We start from the raw sequence: 12,143 nt of genomic DNA on the forward strand, positions 1-12,143 counted from the left end.
TGATTTAGGGTTTCTTATATGGGCCTACTCTGTCGTGCCTCTGTAGCCTTCCATTTGTCTGTGCCTTTAAATGGTACCAACTACATTATAAGGAAATAAAGCCCTCAATGTCAGAGGAGACTGAGGCTGGCTTCTGAGTGATTCTGTTATTCCAGGGTTGTCCTTAGCAACAGAACAGAATGTCTCACTACACTCAATGCAATTACATTTTTATGTATAGATGGCCTAGGTGTGTGATTTTCACTATCTTACTCCATACACAAAAGGTTCATCAGTGTACGTTGTTTGTGAGGACATATATGTCACTGCAGTGGTTAACACAACATTCTAATGTTGTAGCATACAAATAACTGTGCTACCATGCTAAATAGTACACTATGAGTGGACAGCTACTCAGTATTTAAAACCTTATCATCAGTCAAGCTACTGTTCTACTGTTTTACTGATGATCTTATTGCACCGACATATCTCAACAGTACTTCTAGCCATGAGTTAACGTTTGGCTAACGTTTGCATCTAATCTCAAAGGCTTTATTGTGTCTTGATGCGTGGATTATGCTAACTGTGTAATGGTTATTTCTGTGCTCTCTCTTGTGTTCCTCTGGGTTTGTGAGGTCAGGCTGGAGCGAATGAGGCCTGTGCTGTGGCGCTACTCGTTAAAGTGATACTCTGAGGAGCTTTGAGAAGGACTCTCTCTTCCATAGCAGACATCAATTGAGCTTTTGTATGGGACAGGGAATTCATTAACTCAATAGGAATGACAGTGTCCTAATCTGGCCGAGGCTGAGAGGCTGGCTTTTTTGGCCTGGAAATACTGATAACCCACACTTCCTGTTTGTGTCCGAGGGGAGCCGTGTGATTGGTGGGATGAGTCAACAGCACTCTACTGAGTCTGCTTTTTTAGTAGAACACTCATCCTGGGGGAAGCCTCCACCAAGATCAACACTCTACAGATGTATTGTCTGCAATGGGAGACGCTTCAAAGTTTCTCTGATAAAGTTCATGCTTTGTTTGAGGGTTTGTCTTGCGCCTCAATATTTCCCCGCACTGAGTGTGGAGGAGTTGTGAACAACAATGACCAGCCTGAGATTTTAAATCGATGATCGCAGTGATGTTGTACACAAGCTATGTTGTAAACAGAACACAGAACACAATGCTGTTAAGTCACATCTCCTATGGAGCGGTGGCTACAGGGGAGATGATATTGAAGAAGTGATTGAGAATATGACCGTGGTGTGATGAGACCACGGCAGTGGGGTGTGTGAGTTATCGTCACAGGTCTGATTTGACAGCTGTCATTAAAATGGCTGCTGCGGTGAGGAGCATTTCCCAGCACCTTCTCCCAGCTCCCCGTGCTATTTTGACCAGCAGCCATATTCTCATCAGCTCAGTGATAGGGCGATAGAGGAGTGGAGGCTGTTGCTCTCATACTGAAGAGAAAGAGAACAAACAGGAGAGATTTGGTTACCAATCCATTGCTTAAGGGGAAGCAGCTGCTGCCTCGTGGACAGACATCTTTGTAAAGACACCACAGGGTACTAAGCAACATGTAGAGTAGACCGATGGTATGTATGTAAAAAAAAAAAAACGTCTTGAAAATATCATAAGCGTATGTATTTTCATTAATCCACCATGACAAAGCATTACCTCAATCATTATTGGTTTGAGCAGAATATCTGTATTTGAACTACATTGTTTAGGTAATTCATTAATCCACCATGACAAAGCATTACCTCAATCATTATTGGTTTGAGCAGAATATCTGTATTTGAACTACATTGTTTAGGTAATGGAGAGTAGAAGGCAGAAACAGAGAGAGATGGAGAGAAGGAGCGATATAAGAGCGAGATAGTGGGCGAGAGTTGAGTTTGACTGGCTCTGCCATCCTGTCGTCAATTAACATAGCAGTGTTACATAATCTTGTCACCAACGCACCATAGAGCTGTTTAATACTGACTACACCAACTGGCCCCTGTCAGCATCCAATAACATGTACAGTAGCACGCACAGGAAAGCCGTTCACAGCCTTGATTGCCAAACCGTCCCCCTCGCATACATCTCTATGTTATGTCATCATTTCTTGTTATTTTTGAAAACTTTTGGATTATGTATGTAAAATGGTGTACCCGACCAATAAAATTTGATTTGATCTACACACACACACTTTCCCCACTCACCACACAGTAGTGTTACTCAGACTCACAGGGTTTCTACAGCACCTCATAATGAATGCATAAATAAACAAGACTCATCTTTAACTTGTCCTCCAATTTAAGTGGTCATTGTCACTGTTAAATGAATTATTTTGTCACTATGTGTCATGCTTGAATCATGACACTACCCAGGTTTCCATCAGTGGAGGCTGCTGAGGGGAGGACGGCTCATAATAATGTGTGGAAAGGAGCAAATGGAATGGCATCAAACACCTGGCAACCATGTTTGATGTATTTGATACTATTCCACGGACTCTGCTCCAGTCATTACCACAAGCCCGTTCTCCCCAATTAAGGTGCCTCAACTCCTGTGGTTTCCATCCAACCTTTTTATGTGAGTAAAGTACATGTCTAATAAAAAAATCACAACAGGCCTGATGGAAACAGCACATTTGTCAGTAAACTTTAGGTGGGATCTTTTTGTGTCTAAAATGAATTATAGGAGAAATGGCAGTGGAACCGCTTTTCTTCGCAAATATTGGTATAATAACCATCATCATATCAACGTAAACTTGGAGTCCCGTGATGATATGTTGTGTGGTCCTTCCACTACGACTCGGGAAATCATGCAAGTTATTAGGCTACAGATGAAATAAGTTATGATGTACTTCAGTGTGAGGAAACTTTCACTGGGGACTGGGGGTCATGTCCCCCCCCCACATTCTGAGATTGCATTTTTGGCCCACCCAGTTTTATCATTGGAATTTGATAGGCTGTTTGGAGTGTTTATCCGTTAGGGTAAAAAAAAAATATATAGAATAATTATGTCCCCCCCACTTCTAAAACCAAAGTTCCGCTCCTGGGTGAAAGTGCAGGGTGATGAGCTTGATGCTCCTTTCAATAAATAGGCTCTTATTCTGGTGACATGATGATCAATGCTTGGCTGCCGTTTGGAAAAATGTAAATAATCTTGCACCTTTGTCCACAATAATCTCATCATGTATGCTATAACCGCACTGTATCTGCAAGCTGTTGGCTGGAGCACTGGTGCCATTACCAGAGTAGGCACATTAGCTAAATACACATTTTATTTGTGACAAAACCATCAGTAGAGTTGAAAATGCAATGGAAACCAATTGAACTTGTATTTTTTATTCAGTCCATGGGAATTTACCTGCAAAAGTTATTTTTATGTGCACTACATCATTGTGCACAGACCTTTTCCCACAACAAGTAAAAAATGTATTTTTTTCACCTTTATTTAACCAGGTAGGCTAGTTGAGAACAAGTTCTCATTTACAACTGTGACCTGGCCATGATAAATCAAAGCAGTGTCACCCAAACAACACAGTTACACATGGAATAAACAAACGTACCATCAATAAAACAATAGAAAAGTCTATATACAGTGTGTAGAAATTAAGTAAGATTAGGGAGGTAAGTCAATAAATAGGCCATAGTGGCGAAATAATTACAATTTAGCAATTAAACACTGGAGTGATGTGCAGAAGATGAATGTGCAAGTAGAGAAAGGAGCAAACAAAAAAGATAACAATATGGGGTTGAGGTAGTTGGGTGGGCTATTCACAGATGGGCTATGTACTGGTGCAATGATCTGTAAGCTGCTCTGACAGCTGATGGTTAAAGTTAGTGAGGGAGATATGAGTCTCCAGCTTCAGTGATTTTTGCAATTCGTTCCAAAGGTGGCCAATGGAAGAGCTGGCATTGGGGGGTGACCAGCAAAATATACCTGCTGGAGCGTGTGCTATGGGTGGGTGCTGCTATGGTGACCAGTGAGCTGAGATAAGGTGGGGCTTTACCTAGCAAAGATCTATAAATGACCTGGAGCCAGTGGGTTTGGCAACAAATATGAAGCGAGGGCCAGCCAGCAAAAGCATACAGGTCGCAGTGGTGTGTAGTATATGAGGCTTTGGTGACAAAACGAATGGCACTGTGATAGACTGCATCCACTTTGCTGAGTAGAGTGTTGGAGGCTATTTTGTAAATGATATCGCCGAAGTCAAGGTTCGGTAGGATAGTCAGTTTAACGAGGGTATGTTTGGCAGCGTGAGTGAAGGATGCTTTGTTTGCGAAATAGGAAGCTGATTCTAGATTACATTTTGGATTGAAGATGCTTAATATGAGTCTGGAAGGAGAGTTTACAGTTTAACCAGACACCTAGGTATTTGTAATTGTCCACAAATTCAGAACCGGCCAGAGTAGTGATGCCAGACGGGCGGGCAGGTGCTGGCAGCGATCGGTTGAAGAGCATGCATTTAGTTTTACTTGCATTTAAGAGCAGTTGTAGGCCACGGATGGAGAGTTGTATGACATTGATGCACGTTTGGAGGTTTGTTAACATAGTGTCCAAAGAAGGGCCAGATGTATACAGAATGGTGTCGTCTGCGTAGAGGTGGATCAGAGAATCACCAGCAGCAAGAGCGACATCATTGATGTATACAGAGAAAAAAGTCGTCCTGAGAATTGAACCCTGTGGCTGCCAGAGGTCCGGACAACAGGCTGTCCGATTTGACACACTGAACTCTGTCTGAGAAGTAGTTGGTGAACCAGACGAGGCAGTCATTTGAGAAGCTAAGGTTGTTGAGTCTGCCGATAAGAATATGGCGATTGACAGAGTTGAAAGCCTTGGCCAGGTCGAGAATACGGCAGTATTGTCTTTTATCAATGGAGGTTATGATATCTTTTAGGACCTTGAGCATGGCTGAGGTGCACCCATGACCAGCTCGGAAACCAGATTGCATAGCGGAGAAGGTACGGTGGGATTCAAAATGGTTGGTGATCTGTTTATTAACTTTGCTTTTGAAGACCTTGGAAAGGCACGATAGGATAGATATAGATAGGTCTGTAACAGTTTGGGTCTAGAGTGTCTCCCCCTTTGAAGAGGGGGATGACTGCGGCAGTTTTCCAATCTTTGGGGATCTCAGATGATACGAGAGGTTGAACAGGCTAGTAATAGGGGTTGCAACAATTGTGGCGGATAATTTTAGAAAGAGAGGGTCCAGATTGTCTAGCCCAGCTGATTTGTAGGGGTCCAGATGTTTCAGCTCTTTCAGAACATCAGCTATCTGGATTTGGGTGAAGGAGAAATGGGGGAGGCTTGGGCAAGTTGCTGTGGGGGTTGCAGAGCTGTTGACCGGAGTAGGGGTAGCCAGATAGAAAGCATGGCCAGCCGTAGAGAAATGTTTATTGAAATTCTCGATTATTGTAGATTTTTCGGTGGTGACAGTGTTTCCTAGCCTCAGTGCAGTGGGCAGCTGGGAGGAGGTGCTCTTATTCTCCATGGATTTTACAGTGTCCCAGACATTTTTGGAGTTTGTGCTACAGGATGAAAATTTCCGTTTGAAAAAGCTAGTCTTTGCTTTCCTATTTGCCTGTGTATATTGGTTCCTAAGTTGCATATCGCAGGGGCTATTCGATGCTAATGCAGTACGCCACAGGATGTTTTTGTGCTGGTCAAGGGCAGTCAGGTTTGGAGTTAACCAAGGTTCTACATATTTTGAATGGGGCATGCTTTTTTAAGATGGTGAGGAAAGCACTTTTAAAGAATAACCAGGCATCCTCTACTGACAGGATGAAGTCAATATCCTTCCAGGATACCCGGGCCAGGCCGATTAGAAGGGCCTTCTTGCTGATGTGTTATAGGGAGCGTTGGACAGTGATGAGGAGTGGTCGTTTGACCGCGGACCCATTACGGACGCAATGAGGCAGTGATCACTGAGATCCTGGTTGAAGACAGCAAAGGAGTATTTAGAGGGCAGGTTGGCCAGGATGAGGGTGCCCGTGTTAACGGATTTGGGGTTGTACCTGGTAGGTTCCATAAGAATTTGTATGAGATTGAGGGCATCGAGCTTAGATTGTCGGGCGGCCTGGGTGTTAAGCATATCCCAGTTTGGGTCGCCTAACAGTACAAACTCTGAAGATAAATAGGGGGTGATTAATTCACATATGGTGTCCTGTGGGGGGTCTATAACAAGCGGCAACAATGAGACTTATTTCTGGAAAGGTTGATTTTTAAAGTAGAAGCTCGAACTGTTTGGGCACAGACCTGGATAGCATGACAGAACTTTGCAGACTCTCTGCAGTAGATTGCAACAGTTCTAACTTGGTGGCCTTCCTAAGCCAGGATTCAGAGATATGATGGAAACATTTCTCTGATGGAAAAATTGACACATCATTTTTATTTCGGATTTTAGAATATTCGTATGAAAATCTTTTGTCAATTGGATGAAAACCTAACTACTGACTATTTAAACATGCTTTATATTGGAGCATATATCTGAGTTAATCTCACTCCAATTTTAGCCACATTTCCTGTGTGGAAGGCTTCATTAATATTGATGTATATATAATATACATTAATAATATCACCTAACATTGTCTTATCTTCTTGGTTGTCTGACCCGTTCCACTCTCTTATTGGCTCCTCAGGTACAACCCGCCCCCCACGTGACGGAGAGGTCCCTGGAATAGATTACAACTTCCTGCCTGTGGAGGACTTTCTGGCTTTGGAGCAGAGTGGGACCCTTCTGGAAATAGGAGCATATGAAGGTAACTATTTGCAGCAGGTCATCAGTTGAATCCTGGACAAGTTGTTTACTTTGGTATTTACTCTATGTGGGTGTAGTGTGCTGTATATCTCTGGAGGTGAGTGTACTAGGAGTTTTTTAATTAAACAGGCTTCTGCATTTAGTAGTCAAGACTACAAGGGATTCACACCCTGTGTGTATAATCCCATTCCCACAGGATAAAGTCATCATTACCCTGGCATTATGTTCGGTGTGAAAGGGGTCGAAGACGTGAGAGAAGGGGAAGGTGTCTGCCATTGTTAGCAAGCAACTTTCAGTATTGTGTATATTTTAATAGCGAAGAATCACAATCAACACCTGTGGAGCATTACACATGTCATGCATAAATACCATTCATTCACATGCACATTTAATGAAGTGGCTGTTCAGTCACTGTAGCTTGATCAGTGGGCCTAGACAATGCTCCACTCACCCAGAGGAAACAAACAGCCTCCTCACTTCCTCCAATAGAATGCACTAGACTACAAATCCCAAACTCTGTGGTCATGCCTTCTTAGTCCCCTCATCTGCATACAAAGACTGTGATTATACCCCCCTCTTCTCCCGCCTTCCTCTTTATTCCTTCCCTCCTTTTATTCTAAACATGCTAATGTCCTCCTGTTGCCTAGGTAACTATTATGGAACACCCAAGCCGCCAAGGCAGCCCCCTAGTGGGAAAGTGATTACCAGTGATGCTTTGCAAGACAGCCTCCCGGGCTCCCAGCACTCCACTCCCCGACGCACCAAGTCCTACAATGAGATGCAAAATGCTGGAATAGTGCCTGTAGACCTGGAGGAGGACGAGGAACTCCCGGAGATGAACAGTAGTTTAACAGGTAAGAGAGAGAGGAGGGAGAGGGAAAGACTGTTAGAGAGTGGGTGAGGGAAAAGGAGAATGGGAGGAAGACAGGGGGTAGGGGAGAGGGGGAGGGAGGGAGGGAGAGACTGCTGGGCTAGGGGAAAGAGTGCAGGATACAAGTGGTCCTTTGTGTGGTGAGTGGTTAGTTGGTTGTTCAGTCTACATCCGCCACTGTATATCTGAGAGCAGAAAAAATAAAATAGTGCCACATTATCATTGCGTTTACTTGATAGCTACCTACATAAATAGCTAGTCAATGTTTCTGAAAGACATCTAAACCCATTTCTGCTTTGGAGTATTGTGCATTTTTTTCAATTCTAGAACAAGGCTGTAAAGCAAGATGTAAATACAGTCAAGGGGTGATGTTTGATACCAGTATGGTGGCTTTCTGTCTGTTTCTGTCTGAATTAAGTTGTTAATGGTCACTAATACAACATGATTTGACATGTGCTGTTTGAGAGAATGAATATGTATCCACTCAATGTACTTGTGAACAGGAGCGTGATCATTTTCTTACTTGTAGAACTGTGTTGTAGAAGTGTTTTTCTTTTTTCTTCTCTGTGTGTGTGTGTTCTTTATCAGTTTTCATCTAACATCTCACTGTTTTCTTTTGTATTTGCAATAGATCAAAAATATTTTTCTAGAAATACTAGGCTCGTGAACACAGGTCGGTCTACATGTATGAGTCACGTATATGTGACTTTTACATGTTGCGATTGCTGGTTTTTAAATGTTGTGATTGCTGGTTTTTAAATGTTGTGATTGCTGTTTTTACATGTTGTGATTGCTGTTTTTTTACATGTTGTGATTGCTGTTTTTTTACATGTTGTGATTGCTGTGTTTTTACATGTTGTGATTGCTATTTTTTTACATGTTGTGATTGGTGTTTGGTGACTGTTGTGTTTGGTAATGTTCCATATTTTTCATATGAGAGTACTACGTTGTTAGTTTTTCTCTTTTGTATTGGAATATCAGTGCTTTCAAAAAAATCTATTCTCCTCCACTCTCCTGGTATATGTAGGTATTGGTATTTCATTTGTGATTGGGTCATATTAACTGACCCTTACCCTTCAGCAAAGGGAGAGAGATTCCTTTACCTCTAAACTACTAGACAGAATTTTTTATATTTTTTATTATATATAAGTCTGTTAAGAACAAATTCTTATTTTCAATGACGGTCTATGAACAGTGGGTTAACTGCCTTGTTCAGGGGCAGAACGACAGATTTGTATCTGTCAAAACTCAGCCTGATACCTGGGGCGGCAGTTAGCCTAGTGGTTAGAGCGTTGGACTTGTAACCGAAAGGCCACCAAACTATAGTGTCATTGCCACAGAATGTGTGCATTGTGCATTTTGTTTACACATGTTTTCCCCTTCCCGCCACCCTCCCCCCCACAGGAGACTCGAGTGAACCTGACGAGCACCCCTACGCCCCGCGTGAGAACGCCCCGTCCTACGGTGTGAACAGCACATTGTCATCCACCACGGAGGACTCTCAGCAGACACACATACACCTCAGCCATCCTCCCACAGAAGAGGACCCCCTGGGACCTCTAACTGACAACTGGGAGATGGCCTACACCGAGAACGGAGAGCTCTACTTTATAGAGTATGTATCCTATGCACACGTTACGCCCCATAACACACTCTATAACATGGCTCTATACCCAACATCCATAATAGTACATTTAAATTACAATCTTCTCAAGAAAAATTGTGCCACATTCTACCTTTGACACTTGCCTTTAACACTGAGTCTGATTACTTCACAGTGTGTATCATATTTAGCCATGGAAGTGAGGGTGTTTTTCAGACAGTGAGTGTTTGATGCCTTCCCAGTCAGAACAATGTTTCTGTCTGTGATTCTGTCATGTGTGTCTATCTATAGCCACAACACAAAAACCACTTCCTGGATCGACCCACGCTGCCTGGACAAGCCTCCCAAACCTCTGGAAGAATGTGAAGATGATGGTACGTCCACCACAGGCTCTGTGTGTGTGTGAAATCAGATGCTTGTCTGTCACATCTGTGATTCCATGAGTGGCCTGCAGATGGCAGACTTGAGCCACCATAGTGTGAGATGAGACAGAGTAATATTCTGGTCTCTCGTGTGCTGCCTGCCTGCGGTAACGTCTGTGCAAGACGCCCTGGCAGCCTGAAGGACTGACTGGGTTATTTGCATCATCTAGCATCAATAAAATATGTACCTTGAACTGTAGAGGAGCAAATACAAGCCCACCCACCCACTCAAAACACTAGCACTTCATCTGCCTCTCTCTCCTTCATCTCTCTCCCCTCCTCTCTCTCCCTTCCACTCCCTCCTCTCCTTCCTCTCTCTCCTGTTATCTCTCTCCCCTCCTCCTTCCTCTCTCTCCCCTCCCCTCCTCTCCTCTCCCCACCTCTTATCTCCCCATCTCTATCTCCCCTCCTCTCTGTTCCCTCCTCTCTGTTCCCTCCTATCTCTCCCTCCTGTCTCTCTCTCTCCCCTCCTCTCCCCCACCATGTGTCCTCTACATGTGTTCTGAGGTACTTCTGTTGATGAGATGGCTCCTATTAGTTCTGTCCTCTCAAACTGCTGCATGAGGACACAGGATAGATGGAGAGATTATTCATATTGTCAAGCATATGGTGCCTGAACTATGATTCATATTTAGTGGCAGCTGTTTTCACCCGCCCCAACCTAAAATGTTCAGTTCAGTATTATAATGTATGTCTGTCTCTCTGGTATGACACATTTATTTCACTTTAATGCACCTATTGATTTCTGGAGCTGTTTTTTCGAAAGCTTTAGTAAGTATGAAACAGTGTCACCCAATGGCAAAGTAGGAAGTGTGTTTAACGTTATGTTACAGACCGTGGCCAACATAAAGATATGACAGATATAGGCAAGATGCATGAAGTGATTTTAGTGTAGATTTAGCTTGGATTTAGCTTATTATTTATTTGATTTGTATTTATCATTTTATTTAACTAGGCAAGTCAGTTAAGAACAAATTCTTATTTACAATGATGGCCTACCCCGGCCAAACCCTAACTCAGACGACTCTGGGCCAATTGCGCGCCACCCGATGGGACTCCCAATCACGGCCGGTTGTGATACAGCCTGGAATCTAACCAGTGTCTGTAGTGACACCTCTAGCACTGCGATGCAGTTCTTTAGACTTCTGCGCAACTCGGGAGCAAACCATTCCAAACACATTATGTTTTTACAATGTATGGAGCCAAATTTTGCTGCTCTCAGCTTGCTTGAGGCTTGGAATCAAAATCAATTTCTAACCCTCTGGTGCTCTCTCTCTTTCTCTTCCCTGCTCCCTCTCCTTTTTCCCCCCCTGTCTCTTCACCCCCCACACTTGGTCTTCCACTCTCTCTTTCCTGGCCTGATGGCTTTCTCCTGGAGAAGAAGGGGTACACACAGAAGAGCTGGACAGTGAGCTAGGTAGGCCTCTTTCTTTTCTCCCCTCCCCCCGCTGTGTCTTCTGGGAAGCCTGGCTACTGTATAACATGCATCCTGTACTGCTTCAGTGACAATGTCACCCTGGCTTCTTACAGCTTATAACATCAGCTTTAATTTTGTGACTAGGGGGCAGTATTTTCATTTTTGGAAAAATAACGTTCCCGTAGTAAACGGGATATTTTGTCAGGACAAGATGCTAGAATATGCATATAATTGACAGCTTGGGATAGAAAACACTCTAAAGTTTCCAAAACTGTAAAAATATTGTCTGTGAGTATAACAGAACTGATGTTGAAGGCGAAAGCCTGAGAAAAATCCAACCCGGAAGTGCCTCAATTTTTGAAAGTGCTGCGTTCCAATGCGGCCCTATTGAGCAGTGAATGGGCTATCAACCAGATTACTCTTTCTCCGTATTCCCCAAGGTGTCTACAGCATTGTGACGTAGTTTTACGCATTTATGTTGAAGAATACCCGTAAGCGGATACATTGTGTAAGTAGTCACCTGATGGCTCCCAGAGTGACTCTCGCGTAAAATACAGAGGTAGCCATTATTCCAATCAGTCCTACTGAAAAACTAATTGTCCCGGGGAATATATTATCGAATAGATATTTGAAAAACACCTTGAGGATTGATTATAAACAACATTTGCCATGTTTCTGTCGATATTATGGAGCTAATTTGGAATATTTTTAGGCGTTTTCGTGACTGCAATTTCCTGGCGATTTCTCAGCCAAACGTGAAGAACAAACAGCTATTTCGCCTACAAAAATAATATTTTTGGAAAAAAGGAATATTTGCTATCTAACTGGGAGTCTTGTGAGTGAAAACATCCGAAGCTCATCAAAGGTAAACGATTTAATTTGATTGCTTTTCTGATTTCCGTGACCAAGTTACCTGCTGCTAGCTGGATAAAATGCTATGCTAGGCTATCGATAAACTTACACAAATGCTTGTCTAGCTTTGGCTATAAAGCATATTTTGAAAATCTGAGATGACAGGGTAATTAACAAAAGGCTAAGCTGTGTCTAAATATATTTCATTTGTGATTTTCATGAATAGGAATATTTTCTAGGAATATTTATGTCCGTTG

The 12,143-nt window shown here is 42.9% G+C and overlaps 1 protein-coding gene across 8 annotated transcripts in view; it reads left to right on the forward strand.

The window, feature by feature from the left end:
- LOC112219149 (membrane-associated guanylate kinase, WW and PDZ domain-containing protein 1) overlaps positions 1-12,143 on the forward strand; it is a 175,104-nt gene that overhangs the window by 114,214 nt on the left and 48,747 nt on the right. For 7 of the 8 annotated variants that reach the window (XM_042295521.1, XM_024380359.2, XM_042295517.1 and 4 more), the window contains exons 3-7: positions 6,603-6,722; positions 7,369-7,575; positions 8,997-9,207; positions 9,487-9,569; positions 10,999-11,034. In XM_042295521.1, the coding sequence (XP_042151455.1) occupies positions 6,603-6,722; positions 7,369-7,575; positions 8,997-9,207; positions 9,487-9,569; positions 10,999-11,034 (657 nt within the window). The remainder of the gene's footprint in view (positions 1-6,602; positions 6,723-7,368; positions 7,576-8,996; positions 9,208-9,486; positions 9,570-10,998; positions 11,035-12,143) is intronic. The other variant, XM_024380383.2, reaches the window with a different exon arrangement.

The sequence above is a fragment of the Oncorhynchus tshawytscha genome, linkage group LG02, assembly GCF_018296145.1.
Source record: "Oncorhynchus tshawytscha isolate Ot180627B linkage group LG02, Otsh_v2.0, whole genome shotgun sequence".
Classification (NCBI taxonomy): Eukaryota; Metazoa; Chordata; class Actinopteri; order Salmoniformes; family Salmonidae; genus Oncorhynchus; species Oncorhynchus tshawytscha.